Genomic DNA, 24,801 nt, shown 5'->3' with positions numbered 1-24,801 from the left:
AAGAAAATGTCTTTTAAACTAAGACATCAATAAAACAAACTAAAAAGAAAATAAACGTTACTTATCCCCAGTAAGTGACAGAGTATGTCAAATCCTACTTTAAATATCAAGGTAACCAGCATCAGAGAAATCACATGCCCGAAACTCATGGGATTTATAAATATAGTAAAACACATCAGAAATCTACCCATTCCAGAACCAGAATATATCCAGAAGTCAGCAATCTATATGAGGAGACGTCTGGAAATCATTGCAAGTAAAGAACAGCTGGATGAATTGCTAACCTTCGGGAAGAATAAACTAGGCAGACACACAAAGACAGCTGCTTTCAAATATTTTCGGAACTAGTTATGTGGGGGGAAAGCAGTTCGGGTGTTTTAGAGGTAATACTCTTTTTTCTTCCTACTCTTATTTAAGAGTAATTAATAGCAAAACATTTCTGTTCCTCTTAAACACTTTTTTTTTTTTTTTTTTTTTTTTTTTTTTTTTTTTACGGAGGGTAAAGCCAGAGGCAGATTCCAGGCAGATACATGCTCATTCTAAAGCCACTATTAATACTACCTTTCATGGAGTGTATAGTCTATCAAAAAGTTACTGAATTCTTATCATTATGTGTACGAGCCATTCCTTAAGCATGCAAAAACCTGACAGAGAAAAAGGCACTGTTGCTCCCATAGGAGTTTAAAATTGGGTTAAAAAGAAAGTAACAAAATGTGCCACATTAATACAAAGAACGATTTAAAAAATTTATAGGCATATATGACATAGAAAAAAAAGAAAGAACAGGGAGTATAGGTTCGGCGCATTCACTTTATCTGAGGCACAGCGTAACTCCTTTGCTCCCCAACAGGCCACTGTGGTGGCAACTTGAAAAAAAAAAAAAAAAAAAAGGAAACCAATATTATTCAAATATTCCTGTACTTTTTCAAAAACACATGAGATACATAATATTGGAGTATTTATCATGATGGCTCCTTTGTTATAATAAAAGAAACAGAATAGAAAAAAGAAGTACTTTAGGTTTCTAATCCCCAAAGTTCTTGTTGTTACTTCTACACAGAAAACCTCACCTTTTTCCCAATTTTATGGAAATAGAATTGTGGAACCCTCAAAGATATTAATTCTTTGAATTTGTTACCACAGATACAATTATGGGTCACAGATAATAGTTGTACCGTTGAAAAGAGACCCAGAGAACTGCTATCATGAAGCAGCAAGCTAAAATAAAAATACAATTGGAATTCTGTGCTCTAAGAATTCGGTAAAGCTTTTATTTCACTCTGTATCTCTACAAGATTCATGAAAGTCAGTCTGGATGTTTCAGCTCTTTGACAGCAAAGATAACAAAATACATGCTGAAACAAAGAAGGGAACACCAAATCTCAGAAACTGTTCTGCAGAAAAGTTATTGCTAAGTACCCTCCTGTCAAAATCTTATTTCATCACTTCTAAATAAAACAGAGGTCCTCATTACACTAATTCTAAGTGATTTCTTAAATTTTAGGTACAGTTCACTAGTTTAAAACGACAACCTATTCAAGCAATTTGTATAAGCAAGTTGAAGGCCTCAATAGTAGCTGAAAGTAAATCATTTTACTCCCTCTTCAATCACCTGATAATTATACACAGGCAACTGATACCCAGTGATGACCTGACCTGGTGAGTTTGGATAAGGAGAATAAGCCGAGAATAAAGTTTACAGAAAGAATGGATTAATACGGTAAAATGTGTTTGTTTGTTTTTTTTTTAACTAGAAAGCAATATCATTCCCAAAATAACAAAAATACGAAAAACCTTGAAATGGTAATTATTTTTCTACATACAGAAATACAGATTTCTAAATGAATGACTGACACGAAGAAACAAATATTCTCTGTCAAGTGCTACCCTTTGGGCGGGGAGGGGGAAGAGACAAATCACAAAACAAGTGACTGTTGCACCGGCCAAAGTCCACCATATTTATACTGTGTACTTATGCCCACCCAGAAGTTATTTCTTACGCTGGTGATAAGGCTCTATTAAGACAGATTTCAACGTAAGTTAAAATAATACATTTGCTCTTTCTCTGCCAAAATACTTCTAGACTGTTTGCTATCTGACGATATTATAGGGTAATACTGTAGTTCTTCGACAGATGTTACGGCTTTCTCTGTACTTCATTTCCACAAATTAAGGGCAGTAAATAAGCCACAGCTGGAAAAGAGACAGTATAATGTCTTCTACTTTTCAATAAATACTTACTGATTAAAAACATACAGGTAGCATCATTCATCAATACACCCACATTCAGTAATGGCTCACAGTAAATGCTACAAACAAGTAGGGCTTTTCTTCTAGCCATTGCTCAGAGAAGGAAAAAGAAGAAGAGGTGGACCCTACACGTTTCAAGTACACGGAAAATGTCAACAAATGAGAGACACTGAAGAACTAATTCACTACTATTTGGTTACTTTATTTTCCATCGAAGAAAATCTCTTTTAAACTAACACATAAATAAAATGAACGAAGAACAAACTAAACGTTATTTATCACCAGTAAGTGACAAGAGTATGTCAAATCCTACTTTAAATATCAAAGCAACCAGCATCAGAGAAATTACATGCCAGAAACTCACGGGATTTCTAGATAGAGCAAAAGAGATCAGAAATCTACCCATCCCAGAACCAGAATGTACCCAGAAGTCAAGCAATTTATATGAGGAGGCATCTGGAAATCATTGCAAGTAAAGAATAGCTAGGTTAACTGCTAACCTTAGAGAACAATAAACTAGGCAGACACATAAGGAGGGCTGCTTCCAAATACTTTAGGAACTAGTTATATGAGGTGAAAGAGGCAGAGATAGGAAGAGATTTGTTCATGTGTCTACAGAGGTCATTTCTAAGAGAAAGCTTCGCCAAGTATACAGAAGATTCTTAGCTCAAATGACGAACACGAAGAATAAGAAATTTCTAACAAAAGTAACAGATTTCCCGTTACTCACACTGTTCAAACAGGGATTCTATTGCCACTTACTATGGAAAGTGTAGATACAATTCCACAGAGGGAAGGATGACTACAATAAACAAGAGAACAGGAACATAAGCAGTTCTTACCTGAACGTGCTGAGTTATAGGACTCGGCGTGATGTGGGGCTGCAGGTAGGTTTCAGTGTTTGGATTCCGCCGGACGTTCTGAAACTGTGGTGGAGGAGGAGGATTAACTACCAAAGGACGTGGCTGCACATGACGAGCACCTTTTTAAAAAGCAAGAAGAAAAAAGCCTATTTTTAGTTATTTGAAAAGCTACACGGGTCAAAAAAGAACAATTTCGTTTCCTACTCACATAACTTTTGTTTCCTGATTGCAGGGCCCAGCTTCAGCTTTTTACCATGGAAATGTATCTGTGACTGAAAATAGAACCGTTAACAAAACTAGAATCAATTTTCAAGTGTTAGCTTCCAAGACTTGGGTAAACACCTGAAGTCTTCTAAAGTACCTAGCATCATAGAAGGTCGGGGACAACCACGCACCAAATTAAAATTTGTCATCACGAAGCTACCTTACTTACCCTTACTACTCTAATCAGTGTCAAGAGGCATCAAGTGAAAGTTGATCAAAAACTTTCCATCACCCTGTCTCCAACCCTTCCTGTCTGTAGTTCATGAAACTAGGTGTCCAGTCAAAAATAAGCAGGATCAAACAAGCTATGTGAGGTTACTCTGAGTTTGGATTTTGAACAGGAAGTCTGTCTTTCCCCAAATTTTACACAAGTCCGAGTATATCACTGACACTAAACGTTGTAGCAATAAGATAAATAAGAGATTTTTCTATTAGATTACTTACTCCTACTATCTTCTGGACATCCACGTCATTAACAAACGAAACAAATCCATAGCTATAAAGGCAGACAAATGAAGCATAAAATCACCATCATACAGCACGTGGTTCAGAAGTTCTACTCTTCTATATACAGAAGTGATCATGACAAAAGACGAATAGTATACCATGATAAGTGTTTGCTAAGATGTACATGACAGATCCTCTACAAATACCACTTTTTCTTAAGCAGAACTATGTCAAAATGTGCTAGGATTAGGGCAGTGTGAAAACTTTATTGACTAACAAAGAATTCATATCTGTGAACCTGAATTTAGCTTACTGTCTAAGACAAGGTGGTTAAAATTTAAGATGCTGTGCAGTGTATGAAGAAAACAATTATTTGAGAAGACTGATTAACTCATCTGTATGAAATAGAAACTGGAGACATTTAAAAACAAACATTAGAAAAATGGTCAAATAGAAGAACTGGTAATAGCCTTTTATCCCCTACGTGAAAGAAATTAACACTGCAGAATATTTCATTTATACAAGGGTCAGAATATCAGTTTTGAAGTCTTGTCTGATACTTATAGAATAGGTGACTGGAGTTCACATATTTTTGATAAGATTACTCACCCTTTGGACACACCAGTTCGATTCCTGATTCTCTTCACTTCTTTCACTGAACCGTATCTACCAAAGAAGCTTCTAATCTCAGTTTCATCCGTCTATGGAAAAGAATTGAACGTCAGAGTAAAAATTCAGCATTCAAAAATTTCAACTTTACTACAATTTTACTACCATGAGGTGGAAATTTCTCCCCCATTTATCCCCGAATGACCAGCAGCCCTTTGTCAAAGATATTTTTAGTACCTATGGGTCAAACCTAAAAGCAATTCTAAACCTCCAGGAAGTACAAAAAAAAAACATTTAAGTTTGTAACAGGGCCCAAATCCCATTGTTCATGATGTATTTTAAGGTAAAAATGAGGTACGAATACAATACCCTATCATCAATTCCACCAACAAAAACAGTGTTTGGCACGATTTTGCCTTCTGGTAACACCCAGCCTTGGCTAGCTGCAGCTGATGAAGACTGGGTGCTGGCCTCTCTGGAGATGGTTGAGTTTGGAGTCTCAGGATTGGCAGCAGACTGTAATTTGGAAAGCAGACATCATAATTACGTATGCAGGCAAAACCCATACGTAATGTGAAATACCATTTTTGTATTTTAAGTATATTTTATATAAATTACTTTCATTGTAAATTAGTCACCAGTGCAGCTCAGTTCAGGCTCAGGATTTAAACTTATCAGAGTACATCAGCATGGAATTTTAACCGAAGGATACAGTACTTTCTTAAACCTAGTGCCGCTCATCACCGAGTCTTGTATAATGCTGTGGAAGAATACCCATTTAGTATTTGTGAAAGTACTGTGTGAAGTAGTTAAAAAAGACACCCAAAACTAGAGAGTTTAGATTTGTAAAAATTAAAGTTATTAAAATCATCCTGTTCTATATTCATAAACAACTTTTCACTTTACTGAGTAGACTAAAGATAAATCTTAAAAAAAAAAAAAAAAAAAAAAGCCCCACCAAAAAGAAAATAAGCCTCAACGTTTTAAACCAATTTGTTGCAATCCTCTTCCCTAACGCTAGGGTGTTCAAAGCATCTTTTGAAATAACATTTTACTTCCTGAGTAACACGGAATCAGTCTGACTGATAATTCTGATTTTCACAGTGGGCTGATAGATATAAATGATACCATCTTTATTTTCAGATAAAAAAACAAAGACATATAACTCACTAATTTTCTAGATTCTGATCAGAACTGTCTTTATTCTTTCCACAGCAGACTCTAAGGTTAATGTAAAATTTTCTGAAGTAGTATTCATAAGTAATACATACGTTGGAGAAACAATATAGCATAGTGAAACAAAAATTAATTCAGTCAGGAGGTCTAGGTTTATGTCCCTTACAGGTAAGTGGTTATAAGCCACCTACTTGCCAGCTACGTATCTGTGGGCAAAGTGCTTTGAGAATGACATGAGATCACATCTGTGAATTCATTTTGTACGTATAAAGTGGTACAAGTGGTGTGCCAATGTAACTTAGTGTCCTGTTATTTGAATTTATTTTCAGCCGATTTGTTTTCAAGTTTCTTTTTTGGCTTCACTATTTAGCTGACTTATTTTGAGAAAATTTTAATTAAGAACTAACTGACACATCAGGAAACTATGACACATCATTAATTTAAAAATCATTGGTGAAGTGCTGTTGACTTCACAAATGTCAGTACAAAATGCTGCAAAAGAGAAAGCTATTACACATATACCTGTCTGAAAGAAAACAAAAGACAAAAGAAACTGTGTTATCTTTTTGAACACAGTAATGTTACAGAAGTTAATAAGAAAGGAGGGTTCCTGCTTTGTTAATTAGAGCCTAGAAGTTACTGATTCTACACAGCTTTACTAGAGATGAAATCTAAATTGTCAAATCAACTAAAGCCGAGGTTACTGCATTTCTCTATTCTTTCGTGCTTGTACTTGCTATTTTGGGTTTGTAACTAAGTCCTAATTCTTTCCTTTAACAGCGTTATTTCATGACAATGATGTGAAAGAAAAATTTAAAACACTGTTTTTAAAGTTTTCCCTTTCAAAAATGTCTCACATTACTGTTTTTTTCCAAATGACATTAAGCTGCACTACCTTGAACTACTGGGAACCTGATTAGATCTCCCTTCCCTATAGACAATTTACCAATTCCTTCTCCGTTCATTCAGAAATCCCAAACAGAATAAAACAAAACAAAACAAATTCTGAAATTCTTGTAGTTTCTTTTTCTCCTTTCCAATTCCCCCTTGATTTGTGGATGAACTTTGGGTATGTGTTTCCTTGATAAACAAGCTATATGACAGTATTGTCTCGGCACCATAGTGTTTGGATGTATTCTAATTTAGAAATGTAACATCTGGCAGAAAACTGTGTCAGACTATGAGAGGTTATGGAAATGCACTGATTCTCAACTGGGCAAGATTTTTGAGCCCCAGGGGCATTTAGCGACGTTTAGAGATTGGCTGTCACAACTGAGATGTATTCCTGGAATCTGATGGGCCGAAGGCCAGGCACACTACTGCGCATCCTACAGTGTAAAGACAGCCTCCTACAACAAGGAAGTATTTGGTGCGCAATTTGAAAAGGGTCTGGTTAAGAAACCTTGTCACCGTGCCACAAGAATTGAAGAGGAAAATTCTTCTTTGGGAAGAACCTGATTTCCATCGCTCACTAAAGTGAATCTTTTCATGACCTCGGTTTCAGCTTCCTTGCTTGAAAACGAATGGCCGGAAAAGACCTCGGGTGTCTCTTCTGATTCTCATACTCATTTGGATACGCGAAATAACCGTAGTTTGGTAAAGAAGAAAAAAGGCACTTGATATGATTAAGAAGTTTGACTTTAGCTTGGATCTTACAAACCGGCTACCTGCTTAACTGGAATCGTACATATAAAATTCACTGAATCTCTTTAATAGCGTCATAATACTTTAAATTAAGGAAGTAATGATCATGTCCTAGTCCTCAGTCAGCAGGTGGCGCTCAAAGCTAACAAGGTTAAGCAATGTACTTCGTTTTCTGCAATGTACTTCACTTTTACCATGGCTCGAGTAGCAGGGATTGTTCAATTCCGACTGTGTACTTATACATAATTATATAACGCATATATAAAAATCCACAATCAATAGACAATCTTTGGTTAGTTTTAAACTACGGCCAAAAATATAAATGAATGCTTCGGATAAGCCAACGTTTAATTTTAAAGAAAGTACCATCGTAACCGTCAATGGCATCCTGAAAACAAACTGCATTAAAGAAGTAATTTTCTTAACCGTATCTTCAAGTGAGTTGTTGAATTTTCAAATGAGAAATGTTGCAATAGTAAACAGGGGTGAGCTTCAACACCATCATACACGCAACTCTCACTGCTACATAGGGCAACTACATTCCTTGTTACATGTGGACAACCAAGTGACAACGACAGCTATAGGCTGCAAAAAAATTATCGTTATTTAAACTTCTGGCATGTCAGCTCCTTTGCCAGTATTATCTAATTCAATTACTATGTCAACCTGTCAGCAAACTGATACTTATATAAACTGACCAGGAAAAAGTCTATCATTTGTAGTCAGCAAAGTTACATTCACAGCAATAGAAGAGAAGCAAATAAAGAGAGTGATAAAATTAAGAAAATATGACATGAAAATCAGAATCAAAACCTTAAGCAAATCAAAGAGCAGATTCTCGGGGAGTGGTGCGTGGGGAGGATGAAATTCAAGCAATAAACAATCCTGGCAAAACAAAGCAAGAAAACACAAGAAAGCAAAAGTATACATGAGACCTGAAAAATGGGTTGCGGCCACAGATAATAGAAGAATGCTATGCAGAAACTCTATTTTCAATGAGGAATAAGGTATTTCTCAACGCGTTTTACAAAGCTAAAAGCATATAGGTAACAAAGCCTCATCCAGATGATCCATCCCTGCCCTCAACACAAATGCAAAATTCCAGCAGTATATAAAGAGTCTAAGTTTACATTGGGAATGCAAGAATACTCCATTCGCAGGATACATTACTTTAGTTCATCACTGAAAATCATTTGATAAAATACAGCACTCATAATTTAAATTTTTTAAAAACCCAAGTAAACTAGAGGTAGAGGAATCTTATTTTCTATCAATCTCATTCTACCCTATCATCAAGCTTACAAGTGAAATAGTTGAGTCAACTCAATTGAAAGTAGGAATGAGGTAAGGGCACCAGGGCACCTCCTTATTACTCCTACATATGTTTTCCACTGTGTATGACAAAAGTGAATACTAATACAAAGTATTCTTATGAATCAGTAAGAAAATAAAATTAAAAAGGTAATTTTTAAAAAGCTAAAGATCAATGATCAACTTCAATGACGATTTTTAAAAGTGCACATCAACATAATGTAATATTTTCCAGCTATTAGGCTGACAATTTAAAAAATACTAGTAACTTTCACTGGAATGGGTGTGGAAAAGAGAGCACTCTACACACCATCAGTGAGAAAATACTAATACGTGATTTACCAAGAGTACTTTGGAAAAGCTGTATCATAATTTGATAAGCGGGGATACTCACCACTATACTAAAAAGGAGAATTCATTATAAAATTGTTATACAAGGGGCAAAGTGCTTTCACCTAGCAATTCCACTTATAGCAATTCATCTCAAGAAATTAATAGTACAAGCGTGCCAAGATATTTACACAAAGATATTCACAGCGTTGTTCTTTTTGAGACTGAGTCTCTCTTTGCCGCCTAGGCTGGAGTGCAGTGGCACAATCTCAGCTCACAGCAATCTGCGCCCCAGGATCACGTGATTCTGCTGCCTCAGCCTCCCGAGTAGCTGGGATTACAAGTGTGCGCCACCACGCCTGGCTAATTTTTCTGTATTTTTAGTAGAGACAGGAAACAAAAATCATCCAAATATTCCTTCACATTTTCAAAAACACATGAGATAACACAACATTGAAGTACATACGCTGGTTCCTTTAATTTGTTATTATAATAAAAGAAACAGAATGGAAAAAAGAATTACTTCAAGTTTCTAATCCCTGACGTTCTTGTTGTTACTTCTATATGTAAAACCTCAACTTTTTCCCAATTTTCTGGGGTTGGTATTGTGGAAATCTCGAGGATATTAGTTCTTTGAATGTATTACCATAGATATGATCATGGGTCATATATACAGTCATATCTATGAAAAGAGACACAGAGGACTACTATTGTGAAGCAGCCAGCTAAAATAAAAATATAATTCAAATTCTGTGCTCTAAAAAGTGGGTAATAATTTTATTTCACTCTGTCTCTCTAAAAAACTGATAAAAGTCAGTCTGGATGTTTCGGCTATTTGACGGCAAAGATTAAAAAAAAAAAAAAAAAAAAAAACACATGCTACAATATAGAAGGGGACACCAAATCTCAAAAAACGATTCTACATTAAAGTTTTTGCTAAGTACACTCCTGTCAAAATATTACTCAATTACTTCTAAATAATACAGAGGCCTTCATTCTAGACTAATTTGAAGTGTTGTCTTAAATTTTAGGTACATTTCACTTCTTTAAAATGGCAAACTATTCAAGCAATTTGTATAAACAAAGGGCTCAATAATATCTGAAAGTAAATCATTTTACTCCCTCTTAAATTACCTGATAATTATATACAGGCAAATGATATCTAGTGATGCCGTGAACTGCTGAATTTGGGTAAGTAGTGTGTGCCTATAAATAAAGTTTACAGTAAGAATGAATGAATACGGTAAAAGATTTTGTTAATTAGAAATACTATTCCCAATATAAAAAACTATGAAAAAGTTTTAAAACATTACTTTTCTATATACAGCACTGCAGAATTCTAAATGAGTGACTGATTTTATGAAGAAAGAAATATTCTGTCAAGTGAGGCCCTTTGGCTGGGGAAGGGGAACAGACAAATGACAAAAGAAGGGACTATTTCACCAGACAAGTTTACCTTATTTATACTGTGTACTTACGCCCGCCCAGAAGTTATTTCTTACGCTGGTGATAAGGCTCTATTAAGACAGACTTCAACTGTAAGTTAAATTAATCCATTTGCTATTTCTTTGTTAAAATACTTCTAAAGGGTTTTCTATTTGACAATATTATAGGGTAATATGAAGTTCTCCTACAAATGTTACGGCTTTTTCCGTACTTCATTTCAAAAAACTAAGGGCAGTATATGATCCACAGCTGGAAAAGAGACAGTATGGTGTCTTCTACGTTTCAATAAATACTTACTGATTGAAAACTATACGTAGCATCACACATGAATACACCCAGATTACATAATGGCTCACCGTAAATGTGAGAAACAGGGCTTTTTTTCTAGTCATCGTTCAGAGGACAAAAAAGAAGCAGAGGTATACCCTACCTGTTTCAAGCACATGGAAAACGTCAACAAACGAGAGACACTGAAGAACTATTTCACCACTATTTTGTTACTTTATTTTCCATCAAAGAAAATGTCTTTTAAACTAAGACATCAATAAAACAAACTAAAAAGAAAATAAACGTTACTTATCCCCAGTAAGTGACAGAGTATGTCAAATCCTACTTTAAATATCAAGGTAACCAGCATCAGAGAAATCACATGCCCGAAACTCATGGGATTTATAAATATAGTAAAACACATCAGAAATCTACCCATTCCAGAACCAGAATATATCCAGAAGTCAGCAATCTATATGAGGAGACGTCTGGAAATCATTGCAAGTAAAGAACAGCTGGATGAATTGCTAACCTTCGGGAAGAATAAACTAGGCAGACACACAAAGACAGCTGCTTTCAAATATTTTCGGAACTAGTTATGTGGGGGGAAAGCAGTTCGGGTGTTTTAGAGGTAATACTCTTTTTTCTTCCTACTCTTATTTAAGAGTAATTAATAGCAAAACATTTCTGTTCCTCTTAAACACTTTTTTTTTTTTTTTTTTTTTTTTTTTTTTTTTACGGAGGGTAAAGCCAGAGGCAGATTCCAGGCAGATACATGCTCATTCTAAAGCCACTATTAATACTACCTTTCATGGAGTGTATAGTCTATCAAAAAGTTACTGAATTCTTATCATTATGTGTACGAGCCATTCCTTAAGCATGCAAAAACCTGACAGAGAAAAAGGCACTGTTGCTCCCATAGGAGTTTAAAATTGGGTTAAAAAGAAAGTAACAAAATGTGCCACATTAATACAAAGAACGATTTAAAAAATTTATAGGCATATATGACATAGAAAAAAAAGAAAGAACAGGGAGTATAGGTTCGGCGCATTCACTTTATCTGAGGCACAGCGTAACTCCTTTGCTCCCCAACAGGCCACTGTGGTGGCAACTTGAAAAAAAAAAAAAAAAAAAAGGAAACCAATATTATTCAAATATTCCTGTACTTTTTCAAAAACACATGAGATACATAATATTGGAGTATTTATCATGATGGCTCCTTTGTTATAATAAAAGAAACAGAATAGAAAAAAGAAGTACTTTAGGTTTCTAATCCCCAAAGTTCTTGTTGTTACTTCTACACAGAAAACCTCACCTTTTTCCCAATTTTATGGAAATAGAATTGTGGAACCCTCAAAGATATTAATTCTTTGAATTTGTTACCACAGATACAATTATGGGTCACAGATAATAGTTGTACCGTTGAAAAGAGACCCAGAGAACTGCTATCATGAAGCAGCAAGCTAAAATAAAAATACAATTGGAATTCTGTGCTCTAAGAATTCGGTAAAGCTTTTATTTCACTCTGTATCTCTACAAGATTCATGAAAGTCAGTCTGGATGTTTCAGCTCTTTGACAGCAAAGATAACAAAATACATGCTGAAACAAAGAAGGGAACACCAAATCTCAGAAACTGTTCTGCAGAAAAGTTATTGCTAAGTACCCTCCTGTCAAAATCTTATTTCATCACTTCTAAATAAAACAGAGGTCCTCATTACACTAATTCTAAGTGATTTCTTAAATTTTAGGTACAGTTCACTAGTTTAAAACGACAACCTATTCAAGCAATTTGTATAAGCAAGTTGAAGGCCTCAATAGTAGCTGAAAGTAAATCATTTTACTCCCTCTTCAATCACCTGATAATTATACACAGGCAACTGATACCCAGTGATGACCTGACCTGGTGAGTTTGGATAAGGAGAATAAGCCGAGAATAAAGTTTACAGAAAGAATGGATTAATACGGTAAAATGTGTTTGTTTGTTTTTTTTTTAACTAGAAAGCAATATCATTCCCAAAATAACAAAAATACGAAAAACCTTGAAATGGTAATTATTTTTCTACATACAGAAATACAGATTTCTAAATGAATGACTGACACGAAGAAACAAATATTCTCTGTCAAGTGCTACCCTTTGGGCGGGGAGGGGGAAGAGACAAATCACAAAACAAGTGACTGTTGCACCGGCCAAAGTCCACCATATTTATACTGTGTACTTATGCCCACCCAGAAGTTATTTCTTACGCTGGTGATAAGGCTCTATTAAGACAGATTTCAACGTAAGTTAAAATAATACATTTGCTCTTTCTCTGCCAAAATACTTCTAGACTGTTTGCTATCTGACGATATTATAGGGTAATACTGTAGTTCTTCGACAGATGTTACGGCTTTCTCTGTACTTCATTTCCACAAATTAAGGGCAGTAAATAAGCCACAGCTGGAAAAGAGACAGTATAATGTCTTCTACTTTTCAATAAATACTTACTGATTAAAAACATACAGGTAGCATCATTCATCAATACACCCACATTCAGTAATGGCTCACAGTAAATGCTACAAACAAGTAGGGCTTTTCTTCTAGCCATTGCTCAGAGAAGGAAAAAGAAGAAGAGGTGGACCCTACACGTTTCAAGTACACGGAAAATGTCAACAAATGAGAGACACTGAAGAACTAATTCACTACTATTTGGTTACTTTATTTTCCATCGAAGAAAATCTCTTTTAAACTAACACATAAATAAAATGAACGAAGAACAAACTAAACGTTATTTATCACCAGTAAGTGACAAGAGTATGTCAAATCCTACTTTAAATATCAAAGCAACCAGCATCAGAGAAATTACATGCCAGAAACTCACGGGATTTCTAGATAGAGCAAAAGAGATCAGAAATCTACCCATCCCAGAACCAGAATGTACCCAGAAGTCAAGCAATTTATATGAGGAGGCATCTGGAAATCATTGCAAGTAAAGAATAGCTAGGTTAACTGCTAACCTTAGAGAACAATAAACTAGGCAGACACATAAGGAGGGCTGCTTCCAAATACTTTAGGAACTAGTTATATGAGGTGAAAGAGGCAGAGATAGGAAGAGATTTGTTCATGTGTCTACAGAGGTCATTTCTAAGAGAAAGCTTCGCCAAGTATACAGAAGATTCTTAGCTCAAATGACGAACACGAAGAATAAGAAATTTCTAACAAAAGTAACAGATTTCCCGTTACTCACACTGTTCAAACAGGGATTCTATTGCCACTTACTATGGAAAGTGTAGATACAATTCCACAGAGGGAAGGATGACTACAATAAACAAGAGAACAGGAACATAAGCAGTTCTTACCTGAACGTGCTGAGTTATAGGACTCGGCGTGATGTGGGGCTGCAGGTAGGTTTCAGTGTTTGGATTCCGCCGGACGTTCTGAAACTGTGGTGGAGGAGGAGGATTAACTACCAAAGGACGTGGCTGCACATGACGAGCACCTTTTTAAAAAGCAAGAAGAAAAAAGCCTATTTTTAGTTATTTGAAAAGCTACACGGGTCAAAAAAGAACAATTTCGTTTCCTACTCACATAACTTTTGTTTCCTGATTGCAGGGCCCAGCTTCAGCTTTTTACCATGGAAATGTATCTGTGACTGAAAATAGAACCGTTAACAAAACTAGAATCAATTTTCAAGTGTTAGCTTCCAAGACTTGGGTAAACACCTGAAGTCTTCTAAAGTACCTAGCATCATAGAAGGTCGGGGACAACCACGCACCAAATTAAAATTTGTCATCACGAAGCTACCTTACTTACCCTTACTACTCTAATCAGTGTCAAGAGGCATCAAGTGAAAGTTGATCAAAAACTTTCCATCACCCTGTCTCCAACCCTTCCTGTCTGTAGTTCATGAAACTAGGTGTCCAGTCAAAAATAAGCAGGATCAAACAAGCTATGTGAGGTTACTCTGAGTTTGGATTTTGAACAGGAAGTCTGTCTTTCCCCAAATTTTACACAAGTCCGAGTATATCACTGACACTAAACGTTGTAGCAATAAGATAAATAAGAGATTTTTCTATTAGATTACTTACTCCTACTATCTTCTGGACATCCACGTCATTAACAAACGAAACAAATCCATAGCTATAAAGGCAGACAAATGAAGCATAAAATCACCATCATACAGCACGTGGTTCAGAAGTTCTACTCTTCTATATACAGAAGTGATCATGACAAAAGACGAATAGTATACCATGATAAGTGTTTGCTAAGATGTACATGACAGATCCTCTACAAATACCACTTTTTCTTAAGCAGAACTATGTCAAAATGTGCTAGGATTAGGGCAGTGTGAAAACTTTATTGACTAACAAAGAATTCATATCTGTGAACCTGAATTTAGCTTACTGTCTAAGACAAGGTGGTTAAAATTTAAGATGCTGTGCAGTGTATGAAGAAAACAATTATTTGAGAAGACTGATTAACTCATCTGTATGAAATAGAAACTGGAGACATTTAAAAACAAACATTAGAAAAATGGTCAAATAGAAGAACTGGTAATAGCCTTTTATCCCCTACGTGAAAGAAATTAACACTGCAGAATATTTCATTTATACAAGGGTCAGAATATCAGTTTTGAAGTCTTGTCTGATACTTATAGAATAGGTGACTGGAGTTCACATATTTTTGATAAGATTACTCACCCTTTGGACACACCAGTTCGATTCCTGATTCTCTTCACTTCTTTCACTGAACCGTATCTACCAAAGAAGCTTCTAATCTCAGTTTCATCCGTCTATGGAAAAGAATTGAACGTCAGAGTAAAAATTCAGCATTCAAAAATTTCAACTTTACTACAATTTTACTACCATGAGGTGGAAATTTCTCCCCCATTTATCCCCGAATGACCAGCAGCCCTTTGTCAAAGATATTTTTAGTACCTATGGGTCAAACCTAAAAGCAATTCTAAACCTCCAGGAAGTACAAAAAAAAAACATTTAAGTTTGTAACAGGGCCCAAATCCCATTGTTCATGATGTATTTTAAGGTAAAAATGAGGTACGAATACAATACCCTATCATCAATTCCACCAACAAAAACAGTGTTTGGCACGATTTTGCCTTCTGGTAACACCCAGCCTTGGCTAGCTGCAGCTGATGAAGACTGGGTGCTGGCCTCTCTGGAGATGGTTGAGTTTGGAGTCTCAGGATTGGCAGCAGACTGTAATTTGGAAAGCAGACATCATAATTACGTATGCAGGCAAAACCCATACGTAATGTGAAATACCATTTTTGTATTTTAAGTATATTTTATATAAATTACTTTCATTGTAAATTAGTCACCAGTGCAGCTCAGTTCAGGCTCAGGATTTAAACTTATCAGAGTACATCAGCATGGAATTTTAACCGAAGGATACAGTACTTTCTTAAACCTAGTGCCGCTCATCACCGAGTCTTGTATAATGCTGTGGAAGAATACCCATTTAGTATTTGTGAAAGTACTGTGTGAAGTAGTTAAAAAAGACACCCAAAACTAGAGAGTTTAGATTTGTAAAAATTAAAGTTATTAAAATCATCCTGTTCTATATTCATAAACAACTTTTCACTTTACTGAGTAGACTAAAGATAAATCTTAAAAAAAAAAAAAAAAAAAAAAAAGCCCCACCAAAAAGAAAATAAGCCTCAACGTTTTAAACCAATTTGTTGCAATCCTCTTCCCTAACGCTAGGGTGTTCAAAGCATCTTTTGAAATAACATTTTACTTCCTGAGTAACACGGAATCAGTCTGACTGATAATTCTGATTTTCACAGTGGGCTGATAGATATAAATGATACCATCTTTATTTTCAGATAAAAAAACAAAGACATATAACTCACTAATTTTCTAGATTCTGATCAGAACTGTCTTTATTCTTTCCACAGCAGACTCTAAGGTTAATGTAAAATTTTCTGAAGTAGTATTCATAAGTAATACATACGTTGGAGAAACAATATAGCATAGTGAAACAAAAATTAATTCAGTCAGGAGGTCTAGGTTTATGTCCCTTACACGTAAGTGGTTATAAGCCACCTACTTGCCAGCTACGTATCTGTGGGCAAAGTGCTTTGAGAATGACATGAGATCACATCTGTGAATTCATTTTGTACGTATAAAGTGGTACAAGTGGTGTGCCAATGTAACTTAGTGTCCTGTTATTTGAATTTATTTTCAGCCGATTTGTTTTCAAGTTTCTTTTTTGGCTTCACTATTTAGCTGACTTATTTTGAGAAAATTTTAATTAAGAACTAACTGACACATCAGGAAACTATGACACATCATTAATTTAAAAATCATTGGTGAAGTGCTGTTGACTTCACAAATGTCAGTACAAAATGCTGCAAAAGAGAAAGCTATTACACATATACCTGTCTGAAAGAAAACAAAAGACAAAAGAAACTGTGTTATCTTTTTGAACACAGTAATGTTACAGAAGTTAATAAGAAAGGAGGGTTCCTGCTTTGTTAATTAGAGCCTAGAAGTTACTGATTCTACACAGCTTTACTAGAGATGAAATCTAAATTGTCAAATCAACTAAAGCCGAGGTTACTGCATTTCTCTATTCTTTCGTGCTTGTACTTGCTATTTTGGGTTTGTAACTAAGTCCTAATTCTTTCCTTTAACAGCGTTATTTCATGACAATGATGTGAAAGAAAAATTTAAAACACTGTTTTTAAAGTTTTCCCTTTCAAAAATGTCTCACATTACTGTTTTTTTCCAAATGACATTAAGCTGCACTACCTTGAACTACTGGGAACCTGATTAGATCTCCCTTCCCTATAGACAATTTACCAATTCCTTCTCCGTTCATTCAGAAATCCCAAACAGAATAAAACAAAACAAAACAAATTCTGAAATTCTTGTAGTTTCTTTTTCTCCTTTCCAATTCCCCCTTGATTTGTGGATGAACTTTGGGTATGTGTTTCCTTGATAAACAAGCTATATGACAGTATTGTCTCGGCACCATAGTGTTTGGATGTATTCTAATTTAGAAATGTAACATCTGGCAGAAAACTGTGTCAGACTATGAGAGGTTATGGAAATGCACTGATTCTCAACTGGGCAAGATTTTTGAGCCCCAGGGGCATTTAGCGACGTTTAGAGATTGGCTGTCACAACTGAGATGTATTCCTGGAATCTGATGGGCCGAAGGCCAGGCACACTACTGCGCATCCTACAGTGTAAAGACAGCCTCCTACAACAAGGAAGTATTTGGTGCGCAATTTGAAAAGGGTCTGGTTAAGAAACCTTGTCACCGTGCCACAAGAATTGAAGAGGAAAATTCTTCTTTGGGAAGAACCTGATTTCCATCGCTCACTAAAGTGAATCTTTTCATGACCTCGGTTTCAGCTTCCTTGCTTGAAAACGAATGGCCGGAAAAGACCTCGGGTGTCTCTTCTGATTCTCATACTCATTTGGATACTCGAAATAACCGTAGTTTGGTAAAGAAGAAAAAAGGCATTTGATATGATTAAGAAGTCTGACTTTAGCTTGGATCTTACAAACCGGCTGCCTGCTTAACTGGAATCGTACATATAAAATTCACTGAATCTCTTTAATAGCGTCATAATACTTTAAATTAAGGAAGTAATGATCATGTCCTAGTCCTCAGCCAGCAGGTGGCGCTCAAAGCTAACAAGGTAAGCAATGTACTTCGTTTTCTGCAATGTACTTCACTTTTACCATGGCTCGAGTAGCAGGGATTGTTCAATTCCGACTGTGTACTTATATATAATTATATAACGCATATATAAAAATCCACAATCAACAGACAATCTTTGGTTAGTTTTAAACTACGGCCAAAAATATAAATGAATGCTTCGGATAAGCAAACGTTTAATTTTAAAGAAAGTACCATCGTAACCGTCAATGGCATCCTGAAAACAAACTGCATTAAAGAAGCAATTTTCTTAACCGTATCTTCAAGTGAGTTGTTGAATTTTCAAATGAGAAATGTTGCAATAGTAAACAGGGGTGAGCTTCAAGACCGTCATAATCACAACTCTCATTGCTATTTCTAGCAAACATATTCCTTGTTATATGCGGACAATCAAGTGACAAAGACAGCTAAAAGCTGGAAAAAATTATCATTAAACTCCTGCCATGTCAGCTCCTCTGCCAGTATTATCTAATGCAATTACTATGTGAACATGTAAGTAAATTGTTATTTACATAAACTGGCCAGGAAAAAGCCTACCATTTGTAGTCATCGAAGTTACATTCACAGCGATAGGAAGAGGAGCAAATAAAGGGAGTGATAAAATTAAGAAAATATGACGTGAAAATCAGAAGTTAATCCAAGAACAGAGTCCCGGGGAGTGGTGGGTGGCAAGGATGAAATTCAAGCAATACACAATCGTTGCAAAACTAAGCAAGAAAAAGCAAAAATATATGAGACCTGAAAAATGGGTTGTGGCCCGTGGTTATAAAAGAATGTTATGCACAAACTCTATAGGAATAAATTTTGAAATCAACGACATGGTCAACTTGTACAGAAATTTTAATTCTTCCCAAACAATCTTGAAAAAGAACACCCAATGGTATTTGGCTTAGTTTCCCTGGGAGTTTTTTCAACTTGTAAAGAAACAGGTAACTTGGGTGTATGTGGTGTGTCACAGAGAGGTGCACACAGACGCCAGAAACCTGAAGTAAAGATAGAAGAAGAGATTAAGAAATTTAAACTCTTTTCTTCAGTTTTCAAAGAGGAAAAAAGTACTTCTCAATGCATTTTACAAAGGTTAACAGCACATAAGCAACAAAGCCTCATCAAGATGGTCCAACCCTCTCCTCAACACAAATGCAAAATTCCAGTAGGAAAGAATATAGTTTATATTGGCAATGCAAGAATACTGCATTCGCAGGATACGTTACTTTAATTCATCATTGAAAAAGTATTTAATAAAATACAGCATTCATTTTTAAATTTTTAAAAAACCTAAGTAAAATAGAAATAGAGGATTCTTATTTTCTATCAATCTAATTCTACCCTACCATGAAGCTTACAGTGAAATACTAGAGCCATCTCCACTGAAAATAGGAATAAGGTAAGGGCACCATGGCACCTCATCATTACTACTATATATATTTTCCCACTATGTATGACAAGTGCGAATATTAATACAGAGTTTTTATGAGTCAGTAAGAAAAATAAAATTAAAAAAGGAAATCTAAAAAGCGAATGATCAATGCTCAACTTGACTGATGATTCAAAAAAGTGCACATCAACATAGTGTAATATTATCCAGCTATTAGGCTGACGATGTACAAAATCCTAATACCGTTCATTAGAAAGGGTGTGGAACAGAGATCACTCTACACACCATCAGTGGGAAAATACTGATACATGCTTTACCAAGAGCACCTTGGAAAAGGTGTATCATAATTTGACAGGGGGATACTCACCACTATACTAATGAGGAGCATAATTTAAAATTGTTATGAAAGGGCAAAGCACTTCCACCCAGCAATGCCACTTACAGCAATTCATCTCAAGGAATTAATAATTAAGTACAAGTGTGCCAAGATATTTACACAAGGACATTCATGGCATTTTAAAAATTTTGTTTTGAGACTGAGTCTCCCTTTGTTGCCTAGGCTGGATTGCAGTGACACCATCTCAGCTCACTGCAACCTGCTTCCCAGGTTCAAATGATTCTCCTGCCTCAGCCTCCCGAGTAGCTGGGATTACAAGTGCACGCCACCACGCCTGGCTAATTTTTCGTATTTTTAGTAGAGACGGGGTTTCACCATGTTAATCGGGCTGCTCTCGAAATCCTGACCTCAAGTGATCCGCCCGCCTCAGTCTCCCAAAGTGTTGGGATTACAGGCGTGAGCCACCGCGCCCAGCCCATGATAGTTTTAATACTGAAAAAGTATTCATCATAAGGGAATTCAGTAAAACAACAGTACAATTTTTAACATGATATACTGAAAATTAAAGTTATCTTCAGAATAATACCCACATTAATTGAAAGCTGCCAGTTGTAAAATAGTATTAAGCAGCACTATGTAACTTTTGTAAAAGCTGGCCTATCTATATGCAATTGCAATACATGCATAAAAATAAGCTGGAAAGGCATTCATGTATCAAAATTTAACTGTGGTTTTATGTGTTGGTATTAAGATGGACTGCTATTTTCTTACTGTGATTGTTTTCAAATGAGTAAATATACTACTTTTATAATCAGGAAAAAAACCTAATGAAACTATAAGCATTTCTTCCCTCTACCTCTAAAAATGAAAAGTATTATTGTAAATAATTATAACTCATAACTCAAGGTGATTTTTTCATTAGCATGGGTAACATGTTGCACACTTATTACACATTATAGTTGCTTATATATTATTTTAATGTTTATACATGGTAATATAAACCGTGTATAAAACTCCTTTTATTTCTAAAAACGAAAAGACAAAATTATCAATGCAGATACGCACACAGCATGTAACACGCGTGTTTGTGACTCCGTGTTTGGTCAGCGTATTCAGAGCCACATCTGTGATGGTGCTCAACGAACGCTGGGCATTTACCAAACTCACAGAAATGCACACCCAACATTATCTACCAATTGGACATTTAGTCAAAGTTTCCTGGTTTATCTACGGGGGAAAGATTGTGCCTGGAGTTTAAAAATTCTAAAATTCTCAATGGTAGCTGCCGAAGCCAATCTCTTGCCACAAAGATGGCGTCGAGTGAGCTTTTGTGCCTCTCGCCGCCGCAGTAGGGAGCCGCCATCAGCCAGCCGCCATCAGCCAAGCCCCCAGCAGCTGCTAGCCGCGAAAGGATCAGAGGCACTTCCCACCCAGCCCCCTCAGCTAGTGGGCCGCGCCTTCAGGCCGCCCCACCCGCCACACTCAGGCCCCCACAAACCCCACCAACCCACCCCACCCAGTAGTACAAGGACCAGGAGGGAACCACTTCCTGAAGAAGTTCCGGCCCTCCCAATCCAAGGAGGCAAGTCTCTCAGCAGGCTCGCTGCCATCTTGCGGAGCCACCAGGAGAGCGTCAGAAGTGAAGTTGGCGGGGTGGGGGCGCGTGGGAGTGGGGGAAGGGGGAAAGGGCGCCTAGGAGTGGGGGTGGGGACGCGTGGGGGTGGGGAACCCGCACCCCAAACCGCTGCCAGGAGAGACCCCGGGGCAGGAAATGGGTTCCGCAAGGAGGCCGTGGCCCTTGTAAGTGAACTGTGAGGCAGGGCGTCCTGGGGACCCACGCCATGCTTGCTGTCCCGCCACTTCTGTGCCTGCCTCTCTGTATAGGCCGCGCTGCTGCCAGGCCGCCTCACCCCACCCTGTGGGCCACGGCTCCTAATGCGTTCAGGGGGGTGGCCCCGAAACAGGAAAACCGAGGATAAGGCGGAGCCTGGTTTCACCCACCGGTGAAGACCCCACAGGCCTTGCCCCTCAGGTCTTTCCTTCAACTCACCATGATGGTGGCAGGCAGCAGCTCCCGACAGGCTCAAGGAGGAACAGAGGCAGTGTTTCACCCACCACTTCTGGGTCTGCTGGTGAAGTCCGCTGGAACACGCTGTGGGGCTTCGAGTGGTCAAAGGAGCCAAAGGCGAAGGTGTAAGGAAAACCAAGGGCGGGCGAACCCTCAGAGGTAGAACCGCCAGACTGAGGAGCGCAGGCAGACTGAGGCATGGACTGCGGGGCTCTGGGAGGTGGCTCCTGTGCCGGGTATCGGGGCGCGTGGTATCGGCCTGAGCCAATGGGTGGCAGCACACCCGCCCCCTGGAGGGCGGAGGCCTGCGGGGGATGACGGCGTCCCCCACGCTGTGGGTGCGTAGAGTACGCAGGGTATGCCGTGCGTGTGTGCTGGCCAGTGCCTGGGTTCCAGGCGGGCACCGCCTCCAAAACACCCTTGAAATAAGTATGCATACTGAAATATATGGTATAGTTTTAAAAAATGATAATGTGTCTGGGCTGTAGTTTCAAAATGGCTTCCGGAATGCACAGGTTTAGCACAATCACTGTTAGCGTCACACCCACCCCAAAATCTTTTAAAGTACCTGCAGAAATAAATAGTAGCAAGTCTGTGGAAAACGGAGGGAGACATCAACAGGCCAGAAACTTGGACTCCTTTCTGTCAAGTTTGAGATATAAGGGGTTGGATGGGAGGAAACGCCAGTTTTGACATTCAGGATGTTCCTTCTTTCAAGAGATAGTTACTGAGTGCCTGTGATTACCAGGTACTGCAGATGCAGGAGTGAACAGAATAAAATAATATCTCTTTGCTCAGGGATTTTACATTTTAATGGAAGACTTCACCTTCTAGGACTTACAGAAAGACGCTAGGCCTGCCTAGAGACTTACAGAACATTCTCAAGATCAGACCAAGGGCCTAGAGCGGGAGCAAGCTGTGGGGCAGGTGGTGGAGCCAATCACAGAAGTTTGGGGACCACTCCAGCACCTTGTTATGCACACAGGGCTAAGTGGCTATGACCTTTATCCTCAAACTTCACTTCTGTACTGACGGAAAGAATTAAAATGTGACTTTTTGAACTGGCAAAATGCTGGACTGCTATAACGTGAGACGTGTCTCACTACTGACATCTAGTAATGCGGGATAAAAAAAAAAATAACGTTTTGTTTCCAATAGGCAGATAAACCCATAAAAAAAGAAGGGAAATTCCAAGAACCAAAAATAAACTGAAAACCAGAGCAATGAACTGTTCAAATGATTGTTCTCCTGCCCTGGATATGGGGGCTGGGTTGTAGGGCAGCCAGTCATACTCGTTTGCCCAGGACTTAACTGGTTTTAGCACTGAGAAATTCCTGCATCCCTAAGGAAACCAGAAGGATTGGTCCTCCTAGGTGTGGGCAAAATGTTACTCTCTCTAACTTGAGGTCTGGATGTTTAGGGGCAGGAGGTAAGGGCTCAAGGTGGGAGCTGGAACTGAGTACTCTGCAAAAAGCCATTGTCCCTAAAATCCTTAGGAAAAGGATGGAGTGGGGAAAATATAAATCACCCATGAACGAGCAGATGAGGAAGCTTGCCCCATCTCTGGATGAAGAAAATACGTATTTAACTCTCATTATATTTTAAAACCCTAGACCTGCATTTCATCAAAGTTTGGGGTTTAAATCTGTGACATATTATTGGAATCCGCAAGCCAAGAAATGGGTCCTCCTACACCGTCACCCTCTCTCCTGCCTAAAGAGATCCTAGACATGGGGCATCTAGAATGCCTGGCAGAAGCAAACATAAAGCCGACTTGGATGAATCCCTCTACAACCTAGGCTGAAAGAAAGTGATCCTTTAAGGACACGCTCACAGTAAAAATTTATACAACACTACTTATCTTGAATAAGAATGGCATACAAACAAGAAAGTTAAAACTTACAGAAGAAGCTTCTCGGTAGCAATAGAAACTGGAAGATAACAGTAATATGCTCACGTGTGTATGTGTTTTGTTTTGTGTGTTTTCCTTTTGTCACGTTATTTTTTTCCTCAACTTATTTGGAGTAATGCAGTCTATATTTTTAGGTGACTGTTTTACTATTTGAAAATGTAAACTTAAAATATAAAGCTAATACATAGCTTTACTCTCCTCTTGAATAATACAAAGGGCTTTAGGATGTTTTAGCTTTGGACCCCCTCCCCTCTCTCAGTTTATATGTTATTCACTATTTTAGCTCTATCCTGGTTTCATCATATAAATTAGACATCGTTTTTTTAGACCCATCCACATATGTAGTAACATTTTGCTTACCATTTCTTTGCATATCTCAGATCTGCCTTCTGAATCATTTTCCTTACGCCTGTAGCAAATCCTTTATAATGTCCTTGTGTGACAGTGTGATGTGGTAAACTCTTGGGTTTTTTTCTACCTAAAATATTTTGATTTTTCCCTGTTGTTTCATAATTATACCGAATATATAATTCTAGGTTTAAAAGTATTTTCCCTCTCAGAATATTGAGCATATTACTCTGTTATCTTCTAGTTTCTATTGCAACTGAGAAATCTGCTGTCAGTCTTTTTGCTGTGTAAGATCAGTTTTTCTTTGGTGTTCTGAACTTTCACAATGATGTAAGTAGGTGTGGAGTTTTTAAAAATTTTGCCTGCTTAGGAGTTTTAACACTTTCTGGATTTGTGTATTAGTTCTTAACAGTTCTGAACAGTTTCACCCATTTTCTTGTTAAAGGTTAGCTGGTCAAGGGATCAAACATTATTTGTATTTTAT

General features: G+C 37.3%; 1 protein-coding gene across 6 annotated transcripts in view; it reads right to left on the bottom strand.

The window, feature by feature from the left end:
- Positions 1 to 22,348, bottom strand: part of LOC749905 (deleted in azoospermia protein 1) — a 69,445-nt gene extending 47,097 nt beyond the window's left edge. For 3 of the 6 annotated variants that reach the window (XR_010155013.1, XR_008542164.2, XM_063805060.1), the window contains exons 1-11: positions 22,040 to 22,348; positions 15,655 to 15,801; positions 15,286 to 15,377; positions 14,674 to 14,725; positions 14,174 to 14,237; positions 13,945 to 14,084; positions 4,803 to 4,949; positions 4,434 to 4,525; positions 3,822 to 3,873; positions 3,322 to 3,385; positions 3,093 to 3,232 (exon numbers count right to left, since the gene is read on the bottom strand). Coding sequence is in view for 4 of the 6 variants with exons in the window: in XM_063805060.1 (XP_063661130.1) it covers positions 3,093 to 3,232; positions 3,322 to 3,385; positions 3,822 to 3,873; positions 4,434 to 4,525; positions 4,803 to 4,949; positions 13,945 to 14,084; positions 14,174 to 14,237; positions 14,674 to 14,725; positions 15,286 to 15,377; positions 15,655 to 15,801; positions 22,040 to 22,042 (993 nt within the window). In the remaining 2 variants the exon portion in view is untranslated. Of the gene's footprint in view, positions 1 to 3,092; positions 3,233 to 3,321; positions 3,386 to 3,821; positions 3,874 to 4,433; positions 4,526 to 4,802; positions 4,950 to 10,028; positions 10,103 to 11,669; positions 11,719 to 12,464; positions 12,538 to 13,944; positions 14,085 to 14,173; positions 14,238 to 14,673; positions 14,726 to 15,285; positions 15,378 to 15,654; positions 15,802 to 22,039 lie in introns of all 6 variants that reach the window. The other 3 variants (XM_063805061.1, XM_054677265.2, XM_016944698.3) reach the window with 3 other exon arrangements.
- Positions 22,349 to 24,801: the final 2,453 nt, after the last annotated feature.

This window comes from Pan troglodytes, chromosome Y (genome assembly GCF_028858775.2).
Source record: "Pan troglodytes isolate AG18354 chromosome Y, NHGRI_mPanTro3-v2.0_pri, whole genome shotgun sequence".
Lineage (NCBI taxonomy): Eukaryota > Metazoa > Chordata > Mammalia > Primates > Hominidae > Pan > Pan troglodytes.
Note: the sequence above shows the minus strand (reverse complement) of the source record. Positions and strands in the feature narration are given on the sequence as shown.